Consider the following 19,335-nt stretch of genomic DNA (forward strand, 5'->3'; position numbering starts at 1 on the left):
AGTAAGACAAAAATTCGGAACCATGTACAGTAGGGTGTTTGACAATTGAAAAATTTTCAATTTTTCTACGGGTGCATGGAATAAGTGCTTGCTTTTCGTCTAACGAGAAGTCTCTAAAAAACTGAGCGTTGTAGCACTAGTTTTAGGATGTGCGAAAACGATTTTTCTAGAAAAGCGAAAACTCGATCTTTGCACCCCTTTAACGCGTCTTATCTCTTTTATGTATTACAAAAAAATGCATCATGGCCCAAGATTATCGAAAGCGCATTACAGAGAATTTCCTATACACAAGGGTCGCAAAAAATATTTACATTTGTATTTTTATAGTATTATCTATTTTATATTTTACAAAAAAATGTATTATGGCACATTCTGTATGCGCTTTCGATAATCTTGGGCCATGATGCATTTTTTTGTAATACATAGAAGAGACGATACGTGTTAAAGGTGTGCTCGCATCGATTTTTCACTTTTGTAGAAAAATCGTTTCACGCACCCTAGAACTAGCGCTACAATGCTCATTTTTTTTTATGCTTCTTTTTAGACCAGAAGCAAGCATTTTTTGCACGCACCCGTCGGAAAATCGAACATTTTTTGAATGCGAAGCACCCTGATGTACAGCTAAAGAACTTTCATGGTATTACTTAAATTAAATGTCACATAGCCTGTAATTATAATTATGTAGATATTAATTATAATGATACGCTCCGTGCTTTGGTGTATTATAGCGGAGCAATATAATTTTACGATATCCATTTCCACGAATCTAACAACGCTACGTGGCCCTTGAGTGTCCTTCCTGCATATTTCATGACACTGTCTTTGTTATAAGAAGTGCCTCTAAGTCAGTGCCACGAAAGCTTTCCTTTGCCCATGTTATTTATTCAATCCTTTACTATGTATACTGATACTGACTGAACGACAATGCTCTGAAATTACATATAAGTTACAGCTAATACTTTCAATTTTTTTGTATATATTCCTTCACAGCCAATATTTATTCCCGCGCGTATGTTCACTATTTATTATCTCGTGGGTGCTGTAATAAACCGAAATATTAAATGCACCGAAACTTGAGTTATACGATTTTCAAAGCGATTTGGCAATATTGACGTATAAGTGGGAATAACGTTAAAGTGAAACACCTAAATAGTTCAAACCTTCACGATTGGAAGGTGAAAATGTTCTGATTTACAGTGGGTATCATCTTGTCGATTCAACGATCGCTAGCGAAATGGACAAATATTATTTATTAGAGCATTGCACCGTAGCGCGCGCTAAGTTAACCCTTTGAGGACACACGGGGTCATTCTGACCCATACCTTTACCTTATAAATTAATAATTCTTCAAACATTTTTCTTTTCCTAGTTTAAAAAAAATTTTATCTATGAGTGACTAAAAATGGGACTAGGTCATTTTGACCCAGAGTATTCTCTATGACCGAAAAAATAGGCCTGTTCTCGAAGGGTGAATACGTAGTGTTTAAGTGCAAAAAAACGTATAAACGAGAAACGTTGAAATAAAAAATTTTCACATGGCTTATAGACAAAAATTTTCAGGATCAAAAAAATTTAACGTATAAATGAGAAAAACGTTAAAATGCGAAACGTATAACTGAGGTTTCACTGTAATCAACTTGTCTTCTTTTTTCTTATTTTTTATTTTTGAGGGCTAAAACGTGCTTCCTATGCGACTTTAGAATTTTTTCTTCATCCGACGTTTTCTTCGGTGGTTAATGTATAAGACACTCCTTTTACTAAAGATCTTGCTTGAAAAATGTATATTATTTCTGCCGAAAACAAATTTAACAATCATCCCGAGTCTCGGTTAAAAAAGCCTCAATTCAAAAATGCAGGATATTATAATGTAGGCAATGTGTATAGGGCAAGTAAGATGATATTTAATAGAAATAAAAGTCGCAGGTTTTGCGTGCGCTGTATGAGTTGTAACTTTAAAGAGTCTTTAATATAATTTCAACATGACAAGTTTAAAACGAATACGATGAGACAATCAATGCAAAGATATTTTCAGGAATGTTTTTTATGCATTCAATACGGCGAAAGCACTCTTGCCGATTGAAATGCAACAGCAACGAAATGTGAAAATACCTCATTCCGTGAAACTTTGTGTTGAAAAATATGACGCATCCTTTGATTAAGGATTCAGGACGATCAGTGTGGGTCAAAATTGGACCTTGACGTATCTGATTTTGATTAAAGTATCAGGAAATGAGCTAATACACCGCCATCGTAGCTTGTGTAAAGAAATGAAACTATTTTCCGAAACAGCCTTGCCAGCCAAAAATTCGATTTTTGCTGCCATATTTCTAGACTGGAACGAGCTGTAGGATTTATTGATTTGTATCGTTTTGAACTGATGACTTAGGCTCACGAGAATTTGAGATGATAAAGTTCTTTGAACAACTCTGCATTTCACTCAAATTTCAAAACTTCAAACCTAAAGCGTAAGAATTATATTATATAAGTGTTTGAGAGGTAGTTGCAACAAAATATCGGAATACGATAATTGAATAACAAATTGTTTATACGATACAATAGAAACTAACTTCAGGCACTGTTTAAAGTTTACTGTCCAGGCTTTGAGAGATTCCAAACTTACCGTTAGACCCGACGTAATAAATTCTCGTGGGTGACTGACCACGAATAACAGAGAATTTCTCAATAAAATCGAATTTCATTCAGCGTATAGTTCAATAAATTGAGCAGACAATGGCAGAATTGAATTGCAATTTTCTTGTTCACATCTTTCAATCGTATGAAAATTCTAGAGGTTACTGTTGAGACTTCATAATTGAATAAAATAGAAATTGTCGTATATTCCACAATTTTTAAAGCATCTGTGAAAAAGTAAACAAATTTATAGAATAGATGCTTATGCAATAAAAACTGACGAATTTCATATCTTATTTACATTTTTTATCCCTATACTAAGTACAATGTACATGCTGACAATTAAATGCACGATAAAAGGATTGATCTTGATCTAATTGGAATTGAAATGAAAACGACAGGTTTGAGATGTACTGTGATTTTCCAACTGTATAATGTGCTTACCGGTATCTAAGTTGCGTTTCTCAATGTTTCAGAGACGGAGAGGCGAATTCGCGCGAACAATCGGGAGTACAACTCACAATTCCACTACGCGGTAAGAATTTACCGAATTCCCTACAAATATTCATTTCCTGAAAATTTCGATCGTAGTGTCGGAGTATTGGAGAACTAAAATTTAACTCTAAAATCAATGTACCCGAAATTTCGATCCATCGAGCTTGATCTTCAGAAAAATAATCGCAACTTTATTTTCGACAGAACAACTACATTAAGACGTCCAAGTATTCGGTTCTGACATTTCTCCCGCTGAATCTATTAGAGCAGTTCCAGCGACTAGCTAATTTTTACTTCCTGTGCTTGCTGGTGCTTCAAGTGATTCCTGCTATATCTTCACTTACCCCTATCACCACAGCCATACCATTGATTGGAGTGCTTATGCTCACCGCTGTGAAGGATGCCTACGATGACTTTGTGAGTATTAATTTATACATTGTATAAGAAAAAAGTGTTAAATATGGAATAGGATCTAGTTCGCACGAAAGGTTTCCTGCCTTCTCAAAATAATATCATCTGTAATGTATCCTGAACGCTTAATGAATCGTTACGGTTTATTCTCTCGCAGCAACGTCATACTAGTGATTCACAAGTCAATAACAGGCGGTCACAAGCTTTGAGGGACAGAAGCTTACGAGAAGAGAAATGGGCCCAGGTCCAGGTCGGGGACGTAATTAGGATGGAAAACGATCAATTTGTTGCTGCAGATGTCCTACTGCTATCGACCAGTGAACCAAACGGCCTGTGTTACATAGAGACTGCAGAATTAGATGGGTTAGTTGCGTAAATGTTCAACTTTTGAGTAACTAAGTTATTGGCCGGTCAAGCGTTTGCACACAGTTTGATGATTATAAGTAGTAAAATGTATTTCGGTTAACGTTTTTCGTTGAAACACTGTTTTATTACTTCCGATATCGTTTGCCTAGAGAAACAAACCTGAAGTGCCGGCAGTGCTTAATAGAAACTGCTGAAATGATGGACAACAACGACTTAATTGGCCAGTTTGATGGTGAGATTGTATGCGAAACTCCGAACAATCTGCTGAATAAGTTTGAGGGCACCCTTCTGTGGCGAGGAAAAAGGTATGGTGATTGGATTTTTTTAACCGAGATGTCTACTTTCAAAACTAAAAAATTGCCATACTTGAATCCATCGCAGATCATATCAAAGATGCAAACCGTTTCTGACATTTGTGACAATCTAATTGTAATCAAAATACATGTTAAGCTAATTTAGTCCTAGAGTTCTGATAAACTTCGATAGAATATTCTCTTTGGAAGGAATCAAGTGAATGAATTGAAAAACAAACGCTGCTAAATCACACATGACTATTTTTTCTTTTATTATTATTCTTTATTTGTCAAGACACACCGCTTAAAGGACACCATGCAGGATGAAATCATATTAGGGACAAACACATTGGTGCAGGCCAAATTTTCGAATGATCAAAGTTGAGACAGACCATTACATGGATTGATCAGCATTTCGAATAGGGAGAAATTCCATTTTTTAAAACAATCGTTACATCATCTGCATTCGATACGATCTTGACCCTAAAAAAGCATTTTATAGAAAATTAAATTCTCCACAAAAGTATCGTTTGAAATTTTTTACCTAAGCCAATAGTTTAGCGTCTAAGGGCGCTTAAAGATAATCTTTAACACAATATTAACTCTTGAGGTTTATAACTTTCAAATCGTTTGAGTTGCCAGTTTTGCTAAATAGACACTTTTGTAGAGAATGTAACTCTCTATAAATTGCTTGCAGGACCAAGTTCGACTCATCTAATGCAATTGAGTGCTAACAATTTAAAAAATAAATGACATCTTCCTTATGTTATTTAAATGGAAAAACAGAAGATTTAAAAAATGTCCTGCATGGATTTTTTTTTCGCTATGTGCAACAGGTTTTTAAGTGGGATCGAAAAGAAATGTTATTTTCAAACGAAACATTATTACATGTTGAACATTCAGACCTGTGATTTATCGATTTTAAGTCTTACAAAAAGAAGCCAAAAATTATTTAGCTTAAGATATAACTTATTTTTCGTATCAATGAAATAATGAAAATATTGTTAAACAAAGATTTTTGCTTCTAGATACTCACTGGACAATGACAAAGTGATCCTAAGGGGTTGCGTATTGCGTAACACTCAGTGGTGTTACGGGGTTGTAATCTTTGCTGGCAAAGATACAAAACTCATGCAGAACTCAGGGAAGACCAAGTTCAAGAGAACCTCGATAGATAGACTGTTGAATCTTCTGATCATTGGAATAGTGTTTTTTTTGTTATCACTGTGTCTGTTTTGTATGATTGGTTGTGGAATATGGGAAAGCCTAGTTGGACGCCATTTTCAAGTTTACTTGCCTTGGGACTCCCTTGTGCCCAGTGAGCCCTTGGGTGGTGCAACAGTAATAGCGTTGCTGGTCTTCTTCTCATACGCAATAGTCTTGAACACAGTGGTACCCATCAGCTTATACGTTAGTGTTGAAGTGATTAGATTTGTTCAATCGTTCTTAATTAATTGGGATGAAGAAATGTACTACGAGCCAACAAATACGCACGCCAAAGCTAGGACCACAACACTAAATGAAGAGCTTGGTCAGATAGAATATATATTTTCAGACAAAACGGGTACGTTGACGCAAAACATAATGACTTTTAACAAGTGTTCAGTGGCCGGCAAGTGCTATGGGGATATTGTGGACGAGACAACCGGAGAAATTATCGAGCTGAGTGAAGTGAGTTATTTTTCTCTTTTCACCTTTTGTATAAGTCGCAGTTTCGCATCATTCCATTAGTTGATAGACCCTTTGCTTACGTTCGCATTTTCGTTGCTTTTGAATATTTTCCCTCGTTGTACAGTTCAGAATAAAAACAAACATGTTTCATAGGTACGAAAATAATATTAAACTTTTACATAATTTTTCTAGTATGATTCTGATTGGTAGAAAAACGTATACCCTTTTTTGACAGTTTTCATGCTAGAAAGCTATTATTGAAGATATAAGTTGATGCAGAAGAATTTAATGCTTTGTGAAGGTCCTAATTTGATCGGTGTACAAGAAATAAAAATATAAAAATTTAATGATGGCAATAGGATTATTTCAAAACTGCAGACAATATTTAGACAATCTAAATGTTGTTAACAGCTGTACACAATCTTAATTATATGAAATAACTATGCCAATTCATTCAGAATCACTTTGGTGATGATTTAATTCTTTCAAATTGGCACTATGTACAAATCGAGCTGAATGTCAGCAAAGTTTTCAAGTCAAAGCTACTTTTACACACTTGCATCACAGAGAATTCGAAACTGTTCGGTATTGCATGGCAATAAGGCTAGTATCATGTCTACACTAAACATACACGAGGCATTTCATGTACGGAGAATCAGTAGAGTCCTGGACGTTTTGTAAAAAAAATTCAAGTCGTTAGTCTTTAAGAAGGGACCTACCGTCTGGATAATTGAAAACAAATATCTAAGATCCAACTGATTTTTCCACCATGGAATAGCCAGCATATAATATATAAACATGCACATATCTTGGTAGTTTCATTGAAGAACTCGGCACTAAAAGAGCTCTTGCTTACCTTCAAAGTATAATTTCAAATGTTTTAAATCCAATCAAATAATAGCTTACAATCATTGGAACAGCATTCAAGACCAGCGTTCCAATCAAATAACCATAACCAAAGAAAAAAACGATTACTGTGTTGATATTATTACTAGTATATGTGAGATGGAGTAAATTAGAGTTTTTCTAGAAGTATTTTTGCTGCCGAGGTCTCCAATCGACTTTGCATTTTGTGCATATTATTTAGCATGTGTGTGCTGCATATAGACAGATAGAGCTGTGCAGACTCCAAGAATGCAATGGAACAATGGACAAGAACTCGTTCGGCCAATTTATTCGCCTCTTAATGGCGTTAACGCACGACTTCTGGATCAAGCTGACAGAATATCAAGCACAACCCCGGAACCCGTTATCAACGGTCAACCTAGAACTGCACCTTCTACTTCAGTATGCATGCTTATGTCAAATATAGTAGCTATGTATATGCAACACCCTTACGAAAAATTGCTACTGATTTAATTACTGTCATGGAATATGAGGGTTCATAAAATATACTTAATACGTCAACACTATTGATTGTAACAATTAATGAAGCATCAGCGAACTCTATAAAGTCTAATAATGCAGACTGCACGGTAATGGAACTATCAATACTAACTAATACTCAGGGCTGGGTAATATTTGAAATTTTTTCTTTTTAATTATGTATTTAAAATGTAAAACACCATTTTGCATTTCTCATTTCACATAGATTCGAACCTACATTTTATATTTTTTACTTTAAATGAAAAATGTATTTCAAATGTATGCATGGAGCTACTTGTCAAATGTCTCTGTTTAAATGGATTTTGCATTTTTTCCAAAATGCCATGACCAAGATTCCAAAATTATTCTTTCCATTTGAAATTCATTATATTAGAATTTTCAGGCCTTCATTTAATTTTATCGTAATGAGAGTGTATTTATCAATGCAGCAAACTTTTTGCTCAAATGAAACAGTGATTTTACAAATATCTCGACGGAATCGCGCGCCAAAATCTAGCACGTCTAGCTGTAGTTTCTATACAGAGATATTAAAGCGTTTTGAATAATATTTCGCAAATAAATAGCGTGTAATCGAGCGCTTGTTATGTCTTTACAATAACTACAACTAGCTAGATCTAGCAAGAATCTTCAAAACTTCACTTTCCATATTCTCTTTTAAATACATTTATGAAAGCTTTTTACCCAGCCTTGCTGATATCTTTTCAGAGGCAATATAGTTATATATTATCCATATTATGATTAACATTGATAGAATTGAAAAAAAAATGAAATATCTATCGAAATTTATTTACTAATAGTTACTTCATTACCGTTACATACTTCTTCGATTACGCAGTAGCAATTTCCCGTAAAGATATGATTTTTCATCTGTCCTGTGACAAATCAGTACAACATCAATCCTGACATATTTTCATATGTAATAATTCGTACCGTGCTTCTCTTTCTCCCTTCGTTTTTCCTAGAACTGTAATATTTGTCCATTAATCATTCGCCTGGTTTTGTGATATCTTTTACTTGTCCGAGCGTATGTTGAAATGCTTTAGTGGTGTATGTTATTTGTTTGTTATTGTCCTCACCTGACATAGGTACGTAAGTTTCAGGCTTATTCTTATCTTTCTAAAATTACAGCACGTACATTTTCAAAACTGTATTAGTACGTTTACCGAAAGTAATTTTCTCAAATGAGCCTTATCAGGATACTCGACGTTATAAAGTCATAAAACATGCCAATATACAAAACGTAATGAGCATAATTAGGGATTTCTTTCTCTTCACATTCAATCACGGTTCCTCTCTATTGATCTTCCTTGTGCAAGTAGTGATTATTCAAATGGTATTGGGTTGAAAAGGAAACCTTAAGACCCTGCATTAAACCAAACTTGAATGCAGTCAAAGCACCGCAGCTAACAAACACAAACTTACTGCCTTGGAATTTAATGTACCTGAAGTTACAGCGCCTCCAAATGTTTACGAATTCACCTTGCACAAAAAAAAAAAATTCTCTAATAAAATGCTCTTTGTTTGAAAATGGACAATTTAAGTATCGAAGGGTTTCTTCATTTTCATGTAAATTCTTTCAAAGGCTATGTGTATCTCTAACTTGTTGCGTGTCTTAAATAATCAATGGAAAACCAACTGTTTGAATTTCAATGACTCACAATCTTGCAGACTTCACCGCCATTGGATTTTTCATTCAACGAAAACTATGAGCCTGAATTCAAGTTTTACGATGGTACATTGTTGGAAGCTGTGCGGCGAAATAATCAAGATGTGCATAGTTTCTTCAGACTCCTTGCACTATGTCATACGGTAATGCCTGAAGAGAAAAGTGGCAAGTTAGAGTATCAGGCACAATCGCCTGATGAAGCTGCGCTCGTTTCCGCAGCAAGAAACTTTGGATTTGTTTTCAAAGAACGATCACCTAATAGTATTACAATTGAAGTGATGGGAAATCGTGAAGTGTACGAGCTGTTGTGTATTCTCGACTTCAACAATGTGAGAAAAAGAATGTCTGTTATTTTGAGGAAAGACGGGCAGCTCAGGCTGTATTGCAAAGGCGCAGACAATGTGATTTATGAAAGATTAAAAAAAGGTAGCGAAGATATCAAGGCCAAGACACAGGAGCATTTGAACAAGTTTGCTGGCGAAGGATTAAGAACATTGTGCTTATCTGTAAGAGACTTGGATGAGAGGTTTTTCAATAACTGGAAGCAACGACATCAAGAAGCTGCTTTGAGTCTCGAGAACAGGGACGACAAATTAGATGCCATTTATGAAGAGATAGAAAAGGGCATGACTTTATTAGGCGTCACCGCAATCGAGGATAAGCTACAAGATGGCGTTCCACAAACTATTGCAAACTTAGCATTAGCTGGGATTAAGATATGGGTTTTGACTGGAGACAAACAAGGTAGTGAAAGCCAAAGTAAAGAAATTAATAAATAATTTTTACAGCATTTTGTGGTAAAACCATTTGTTTTTGACGAACCGCTGCCATAATTGAACCTAAATGACTGTGCACTGCATAATATTGATTTTATTAAAATATATCGTAATCTAGTGGAGAAAATTGAAACCAATGGCAGTAGGGTTTGCAATGCACTCTATTGGTAGCAGCCTATCACAGTTTCCAATACTCACAAAGCAGCAATAATTTCAGATTAATAGTTCTTCCCATTGATAGACCAATTGCATAGCTGTAGTTGAAAATATGTAATATTCTGTATTTGCTGAAAAAGTAGTTCAGTAATAATTAAGTACAGAATCGACGTCATATGTATAGTTATCAATTGCTGAAAGATGGCAAGTTCAATCATTTAGGTATCTGTGAAATAATATTAATGTTATTTAATGTTTGAATGACACTGTTAACCAGCTAATTCCGACCCATTAGTCCATCAATAACAAATTTTTTTATCAGTATTAGTCATTTTATTATTTAAATATAACAACCGAGCATTCTTTGAAGAAATTTGACATGATAGAAAAGTAAAAAAAAGCTTGCAGATGTTCAACATTAAGGTGTCTCATGAAAAATATTTTTTTTTTTTCGATTACGCATTTCATGAAACCATAGTTCATCACATAATATTAAATCTCCAGAAAGGGTAACGCGGTACGATTTTTTTAAGCAGTGACACATCCAGATATTGTATTAATACGACTTAAAAAAATCACACAGAGTTATTCTTTCTGGAGGTTTAATATTATGTTATGAACTATGGTTTTATGAAGTGGAAGATCGAAATTGAAAAAGAAGTTTTTTTTTTTTTTTGTTTTGAGGTACCCTGTTCTACATGTTCGATCAGGATGAAAACAAAATTCTCAAAAAAGACGAACCATATTGTACCACAGTCGAAGAAGTGCCTCCTATGCATATAAGAATATGTGCAGTAATTTGTAATTTATAAAGTTTCATAACTTCGACACAAGTTCCCGAAATTTGTCGAAATTTTTGCAGTGATTTCATAGATAATCAATATACTTGTCGTGACTTTTTTGATAACTTTATTGCTATTTTCCAATGATTAATTTTTTTTCCCCAAGCCAATAATTGTATTCATTTTCTCGACTCCAAAATGTCGACTCCCTGGTTGAAGACATTTTTTGATGTATTAAATTTGAATTGTTCTTTTTTTAATTACATCAATTGCATTTTAAGAGCAAACATATTTCAAGGGCGATGAACCTCCTTAATGTGACTGATGTATACTTTTACAGAGACTGCGATCAACATTGGTTATTCTTGTCAGCTGCTAACGGATGAATTGACAGACGTATTCATAGTAGATGCGACTACGTTTGATGGTGTTGAAACTCAGTTAACAAGATTCCAAGAAGCAATTAAGACTGCGTCAAACCAGCAAAGCAGACCAGCACTCTCCATTGTCACATTCAGGTGGGACAAGGAAAGGTCAGGCAAATGAAAGAGACGGAGCATAATTTTGATGATTTTTTTACGTATTATTTACAGTTCTAATACCGATTAACACTTTTGTTAACGATTCATACGATTCACGTTGAATGTTGCACTGTGTTTTGTTTATGTAATGCTTTCTCTGTGTTGTTATCTAACAAGAGGAAGTCAAAATCTAGGAATTTCACTTCCATACACTCTGAAAGAAAAGTAAATCTATCTCGTGCCAGATATGAGTTCTTCAAGTAGAATTTGAACGGAACATCAATCAACTTGTACCATACGAGTTTTGAACAAATTCCTCCACAGACCAAATTCCGAATTCATCATTTTTTATACTAATTTCCTACTAAACTGTCAAACACAGTGAAAAATCATCCCGAACAATTGGTAATGCTGTAGAAGCCCGTTTATACTTGCGTTTAAATAAGCGCTCGGAACTTCTTGTAAATTAGCGATTAGGGAATACATAGCATTTGTTTTGCCAGAAAAACAGATTTGTCATATACTAAATTTATTTCGAATCTCAATATTTCTATACTTGGCAAAAAATGTGAAAAGTAAATCCAGAAATTGTTAAGGAAATTAAAAACCAGAAGACAGTTGTAAAATATAGTTCTTCAAAGTTAACATTATCGTCTTATAAACATGTCAACGGTGATCAAGATTCATTAAAAAAGTCAATTTGAGTCAATGATTAAAGTGACTAAAAACTGGCTTGAAAAATCTCTGCTGTGTATTTTAAAGTGTTTCTAATACAACGTATCACTAACGCAATTACATTAAATTCATCTCTCTCATTATTTTCTCAGCAAACACTTAGGCATTTCACTTGTGAATATTACATAATCTCACTATCTGGTTTTAATATTTGTGCAACGCTTTTTTTTAAATTAGTCTGCCAGGATTACATCAGTTGTACTTTAGACTCACTTCTCGTGATTGTTGTAAATTAGTCGGTTCGCCAACTCTGATAGAATCATTCAATTACCTGTCGACTGCCTGACTTCTTGCATTACCAAATTTGTTAACTACTCATAGTTTCCAACACTGAATTCTAAATTCATAAAGAAAAAGTAAGAAAGATCAATGAGTCACACAATCGCATTGACAGAACTGTGTTCATTATTTGGATAAGATTAATCTCCAAAACTGATCTGTCTTAACATCATTTTTGTACAAAAGAGTTGTTTTGTAAATTAGTCTCCCTACCTTGTCTGACAGATATTGACAACTCGATACTTTACCCAGCTTATTCAAAATTTTACAGGATAAGATTAGCGGACAATACTTTCACATAAAAAGAATTATAAGAGTCCACGACAAGAACTAGATCAAATTATTCCATGAAGCAACATTCTCTTGTTGCTTTATTGTCATTGCCATTCAAGTTTTCTGAACGCCGTATTTTGCCCTGATCAGATTTATATCTTCTTACAGAGGTGTTTCCAAATTAGAATTCAGACGTAGACTTCCTTCAGCAAGGTAGTATCATGGGACCAACTGAAAATGTTTATGTAAATATTATCGTAGTCGTAGGGTGGTCGGGGTTTAATCGCTCCATGCAAATATCTCAGAAATGAAGAGGGATAGAACAAAAAGTTTTATACAAAACTAAAAATTCAAAGCCAATTCAGGGAATGAAGATTTTTTGAACATTTTTTCGTTTTATTTATTTATTTTTTTTCTCTTATTGTAACTCCCGCATTGACTCATTGGCCCTTACCCTCGCCAAAAGGTTTCTTATCATAATTCATGATACAAATCAAAATCATCACAAATATCGTATCATTTGAAACTCGTCAGTTTTAGTATCCACATCAAAACTTTTCGTTGAGGGTGATGGATAATAGATACGTGTAGAATCTAAAGTTAAAGAAAAAGTATGAAAAAAACAAAGTCCACATTTTTTTCTTTGCATTTTCGAATTTGTATTTGTCTTCACTATCAGCAGCTGGTAAAATGTGAGTTCCGTATCTATAATGAGACATCACTGGCAAAATCTTAAAAACGTAAGAATCCACAAGTTATTATTATTACAATTACCAAATTAGCATCATCTTTCTCCCATGAAACAAGTTTTGTAAAAGTATCTGTCTTACATCTCTTTCGTTTCTGAAATATTCATCTAGGGCGATTAACACCGACCATCTTTCATAACTTGACCATTGAGTGCAAACCAATTACTTTCTTAATCATTTTTATTTTCAATTATTATTATCAATAATAATCAAATATAGATATTTCTGATGTTGGTAATAATAAATGTAACGCAAAATTTACTTTAAATGCTCTTCACATTTTGTCTCTTTGTTATAATCTTAGCGTAATTTATTGTGTTGTATCTCAGTTGTATCAATAATGTCTGCTGTTCGGTCCCATGATGATTGATATACAGTATACTCCATAATTTATTGCTCTCAGCGCTCTCTGGGTCGGGCTTTTCTAGATCTGGGGTGCAGAAAAGATCTCACTGTGCCGCGGTCACTCTTTTCCTCTATAGCAATGTCAATTACACCTGCGCATAGAGTACTGCATGTCACGAGGGTGCGGTCTAAATGAGCAAAAAGTTATAACGAGTCATCTGTCATTAGTATTTGAATTTTTGTAATCTATTTGAATCTTTAAAAATATCTTGGTGACACAATTTATTTTCTGATATTTACCTTCGTTCGGGCCTCATTTTACTTTATCTGAGACGGTATTTTTTCTTTCTTGCACAATAATAATGTCAAAAATAGGTTGATTTGGTTAATCTAAAACTTCGAATAATTGTTATTCCAACTAATCGATTAATCGAAATAACGAGATTAATTGAAAGGGTTAGTTACCGAATAATCGGAAAAACAATTATTAAAAAATACCGACTCATCGATTAATTGGGCATTTCAACCGATTGTTTATACGATTATTCGGTTAATTGGAAAACCAATGAATCTAAGTCTAGAACTAATCGATCAATAGCACAGCCCGATAATTGGGATTTTTTTCTTTTCTTATGAACGTATACGAAAAAAGTAATCAGGTGTTTTCTATTTGCATTCTACGGACGAAATCAATCCATAGCTATCAAATTTTATCAATTAACTTCAATCAGCATTTAGCAATACATATTTTAATATACATTTTTGAATATCAAATGAAAAATAATCTCCAAATTGACTTCTTTTCTGAAGTTGAATGTGGTATTAAGTGATGGTTGTAAGTTCATACGTAGTTTACTTCGTGACAAGAAACCGTATGCAGGTTCCATGAATTCTTCCAATGTAGATTGGATCTTATTCGTGTCATGACAAACGTATTCATAGCTGATAAAATTTCGTCCGAGAGAATGAATTTCATTTTTATGAAAATGTTGAGTTAATTATTGGAATGCTTGATACTTGATACTCCCTCCTTCTCTTTCTGTCTACTTCAAATTAATCGTTATTACTAGTAAGAATATATTATTATGGTAATGCTTAATTTATGTTTTGATATGCTCATAAACATAGTTCGACATGTTGACTGAAGATAAGGAAAAGCGATCAGGTACGCTTGGGAATAACTTCATTTTTCTACATTTACGGAGACTTTTATGAGATTAATTGATGTAAGTTAGGCATTAATTTAAAAAAATCGCAATTTTTCTCTTGCCTCCTCTTTTTTACTCGGCAATACAAGATCTTCCGTCAATGTTTCAGAGGACTTCGAAGATCTATGCTATGAAATTTACATTATGTATTCCTTACACAAACTTTCTGTTCAAATTGCAATTTTGTAAACGGTCCTGAACTCTGGTATATTTTGATCATGATGGAATAATTTCACTTTTTTGTTCATAACGCTGATTAGAGACTTTACACTAAAATATACATGTACCTTAATGTCAGCTTGCACATGGATAATTGAAAAACTGATGTATAAACTTGCATTAGAGTATATTCCACTATATGGAAAGTTATACTGTAGTGAATTTTTTCGTAATTGCTCATGTGGTTGTCAAGTTCATTTATCTCGATATAAACAATTTATCCCGTTATAGTAGAATGTGAATTTTTGGAATCTAGATTATCATCAGACATTTTTGACCTGGAATGCATTCTTAATTTTCTTTCTATTTCAACTCTGTGGAATGATAAATTTTTCTATTCTCTTAACGTTTTTCCCATCAATTTGGAATTTCGTAATTACTTGATCGTTAGTTTTCTTGTATCTAATAATCTATAAGTATTGTTGAAACAAATGTGTAACATCATGAGACTACAATGTTGAATGCCGGAAAGAAAATCTATTTGATTATGCATTCAATTCCGACGCAATCCAAAAACTCCGACTATTTTGACTATTTATTAGAGCCTACACATCGCTGATGTGGTAGCGCACTCTACATGCTGTACCGGGCAAAACTATTCAAACATTTTTTTTCAACACCTGCTTGGAAAGTTCAATTTTCGAAGCCTGCAGAGCTTGCGTAATGTACCACATTTCCGAACAGTGCGGCAAACGACGATGGCGCGTGTGCACAACTGAAACGATCGATTTTACACATTAGGGTCATCTTTCACGCATGCGCACTTTTCAATGACTCAATTTTACGCACTGTCATTACGCGTAAAATACTTGATCCCAATTTGTACACGCGGTCAGAAGCAACTTCTTTGCGTCTAAAATCAAACTTTCCTTCACAGGTGTTCGAAAAAATAGCGTGTGTCATACGTGCGGATTGGCGATATCTGACGCGTGTGATCAAAGCTCTCGTCTTGGTTCGCGCTGCGTTCAAAGTTATTAGAAACTACCCACTTACTGCACTTGTAATACAATGTACTATTACTTCATGCCAGAATAACGCCAGAAAATGTATTCCTAATATCAGTGGTAAATATTCAAATACAGCAATACATATTTTGGCACTTTTGTTGCATCGATTTAATATTTTTTTGGATAATCGTGTTCGGCATTGCATGCAGAATTGCGTTAGCTACGATTTTTTTACGGTAACGATGCGTAGGCTCTAAGAATAGTCAAAATAAGAGAAATTTTGCTTCATCGGTAAAGACTGGCCGTAACGCTGCCTCAAACTGCAGAATAAAGGACCAAAATATGCATTTCCACATGTTTCAAAATGTATCTTGTTTTGCCATTTCTTTTTTTTTCTGAACGAAGTAGGGCACCATGTGTAGACGGACATGAAGATCTCAGATTTTGCTCTTGAAGTTATATTACAAATATCATAGAGTTTCTAATCTATGAATAGTTTATATTTTGAATCACAGTTTACTTTTGCGATAGTCAAAGAAATTGGCATAATTTGCTGTTAGATGTAAATCAATATTTACCGAGTATATTAGTTAGTTTTGTAACTAGTAGAATGAGCAAAGTTAGTTTTCAAAAGTAAATATTATGAATTTTGATTTCACTTGAAACTTGAAAAACCATCAAGAAAGGAGATAGGTTCTTTGCATTCTGAAATCTGTGTTTTCGACATGCAGTAGTGAGACCGAGTACAATGCCAACAGAGATGAAGAGCTCGACCAAGCGGAAAATTCAGGTTTCGCGATTGTTATCAATGGGCATTCACTGGTGCATGCTTTACACCCGCAACTGGAGCAACTCTTTTTGGATGTTTCAAAACACTGTGAGTTTAATTAATATATACCCTAAATAATATGTAGTAATATTGACGTTGTTTTATTGTATTACAATCAGAATCTAATTTTTGTGTCAGATATATTCAAATTTTGAGAGGAACAAAACATATAATTTAGGTATAACTAATTGTGAATTGATTTGATTAAAAAGTTTTTTCCAACATAGGTAAGTCTGTTATATGTTGCCGAGTAACGCCTCTTCAAAAAGCAATGGTAGTTGAATTGATAAAGAAAAGTAAAAAGGCAGTAACCCTGGCGATCGGTGATGGAGCCAATGATGTTTCAATGATCAAAGCTGCCCACATCGGAGTTGGGATCAGCGGGCAAGAAGGAATGCAGGCTGTTTTGGCCTCAGATTATTCTATCGGACAATTCCGGTTCCTAGAAAGATTATTACTGGTTCATGGCCGATGGTCATATTACAGAATGTGCAAATTCCTTAGGTACTTTTTTTATAAAAATTTTGCCTTTACTCTCTGCCACATTTGGTTTGCTTTCTTCTGTGGCTTCAGTGCTCAGGTAAGATATATCCAACAGAACTTAGTTTTATATAATCTATTAAATTATGTCTACGTATATAAGGCTCAACGTTACTCTGTCCGTCCATCCTTAAGTTCGCTTATAACTCCTGAACCAGTTTCAATTCTGTTTTTTTTTTCTATGTATAGCTACAACGTCTGGCAAAATTTTAGGCTATATTTTTGTTCAGCCAGATCAATAGTTTTGAAGATATAACGATATTTGTAAATCAAGTCAGAACGAGATCACACACTTATGCAAATGCTAACTAAACACTTACAGATAGAAGAAAGTGACGTTAAAGAGTTTTCAATTTCTCACTGAGCTCTACAAAAAAGTCCGCGTTTTACCATAAGAAGTATTTGAAAATATTGGCAGCTAGAGCCGCCACGGGCTGCTAGTAGCTAATATAATATTCTCGATATAGCTCGATCAGTATTATCTTGCTCAATTAGATGATGTACTTGTAATTCCGATCGATCAAGCTCGGTGAAAACTTAAGTAGCCATTATTACGGAGCTTCAATGATAAGTTTCTGAGGAGCGAATAAAACTTGGGCATTTGAGAGTAAAGAGTGATGAAATTATGAATGAAAATTACATTGATATATTCGTTTATTAATGAAACTCTTTGAAAAAGCTTGATCGATCGAAGTTTTTGGCATGTCGAGAGTATCTCAGTATAACGATGGTGACCTGTTTTTGAATCAATTAATCTCTTGTAACATTGAATAGAATTAAAAAGCGAATCTTATCCAAAAGTACTTTTGTCGCTGATTTTGATGAAATGTCAGAAAATCGGGTGTTTGTCCTTGGAGAATGGGAGCTTATGTCGAGAGAAAACTGTGAAAGTTAGCAGATTCAGCGTGCGACCGCGCATGTGCGAGCTTTGTCGTCTTTTCACGCAAGCTGTCCATCTGAAGCTTTAGCTATAATACACCGTTTGTAGAGATTACATGATTGACTTGATTTTTCTGTTAGGTCAAGCAGGTTTCAAACAGTTGATGCAGTGATTCGGGAAGGCTTAGCAAAGTTTTATTGCTTACTGACTGATAACTCATGACTGCCACGAGTCGTTATAAGAATACAATTTCAATTGGCCGCATAATGCGAGCGAGTCTTACACCTTTTGCCTCATTTTGAGTAAGTTGGCGCCACTGCCTTGAAGATGAAAATATTGCTGCGATGTGATCTCGCCTACAGATAGAGTTCAATTGTGCATGCACAGTCGGTTGTTAAACCTGCCAACTTTCACCATTTCCTCTCATTATGTTTGAAGTTTGTACTAATATTAAGAGAAAAGTGTCAAACTGGTGACTTACAAATGCTCTGTATACTTATGCGAATTGCGAGCTTTTCTGCTCAACATAATGTAATTTTACCGAGTCATTTGTTTAAGTTTTGAAATGATGATAGTAAGGCGAATATGATACTCTGTATGCTCCTTTGGTTGAGCAATTGTTCCCTAAGTTGAGCATTCGGGACTGAGTCTAACATTAATCTGATACTCTTTGATTGAGTATTGTGTGATTTAAATGACGTTACTTCAATCAATGCTTACACATAATTTTATTTACAGACTGTTTTCGACCCGATGTACATTTCCGTCTATAATTTATTTTACACATCATTGCCCGTCCTGGCAATCGGCATATTCGACCAAGATGTTAATGATAAAAACAGTTTACTCTATCCAAAACTGTACACACCCGGGCACCAAAATTTGCTATTCAACAAAAAAGAATTCTGTTGGAGTGCGCTACATGGATTCTTCGCCAGCTGTGTATTGTTTCTAGTGCCCTATGGTAATTATGTTTACATATTAGTCCGCCTAATTTTTTTATCCATTTTTTTTCAACTGTTGAAATAGCTATCAATAGTAATAAAATTGCAGTACGATGCTCTATACCTACTTAACGTTATTGGTCACTCTTTCTGTGGATGCAAGTTAAATTCTCTGAGTGTTGAAAGATTTTTATCCCAAGTTTTTATTGGATGATTACATTGTTAACACTTAT

The 19,335-nt window shown here is 34.4% G+C and overlaps 1 protein-coding gene across 19 annotated transcripts in view; it reads left to right on the top strand.

Moving 5' to 3' along the window:
- The window catches only part of ATP8B (ATPase phospholipid transporting 8B), a 116,771-nt gene that overhangs the window by 86,808 nt on the left and 10,628 nt on the right, over nt 1-19,335 (top strand). For 15 of the 19 annotated variants that reach the window (XM_046617289.2, XM_046617295.2, XM_046617290.2 and 12 more), the window contains 11 exons: nt 3,108-3,166; nt 3,331-3,543; nt 3,695-3,900; nt 4,053-4,208; nt 5,225-5,867; nt 6,975-7,154; nt 8,922-9,663; nt 10,974-11,166; nt 16,641-16,786; nt 16,966-17,318; nt 18,897-19,122. In XM_046617289.2, the coding sequence (XP_046473245.2) occupies nt 3,108-3,166; nt 3,331-3,543; nt 3,695-3,900; nt 4,053-4,208; nt 5,225-5,867; nt 6,975-7,154; nt 8,922-9,663; nt 10,974-11,166; nt 16,641-16,786; nt 16,966-17,318; nt 18,897-19,122 (3,117 nt within the window). The remainder of the gene's footprint in view (nt 1-3,107; nt 3,167-3,330; nt 3,544-3,694; nt 3,901-4,052; nt 4,209-5,224; nt 5,868-6,974; nt 7,155-8,921; nt 9,664-10,973; nt 11,167-16,640; nt 16,787-16,965; nt 17,319-18,896; nt 19,123-19,335) is intronic. The other 4 variants (XM_046617294.2, XM_046617293.2, XM_069134485.1 and 1 more) reach the window with 4 other exon arrangements.

This window comes from Neodiprion pinetum, chromosome 3 (assembly GCF_021155775.2).
Source record: "Neodiprion pinetum isolate iyNeoPine1 chromosome 3, iyNeoPine1.2, whole genome shotgun sequence".
NCBI lineage: Eukaryota > Metazoa > Arthropoda > Insecta > Hymenoptera > Diprionidae > Neodiprion > Neodiprion pinetum.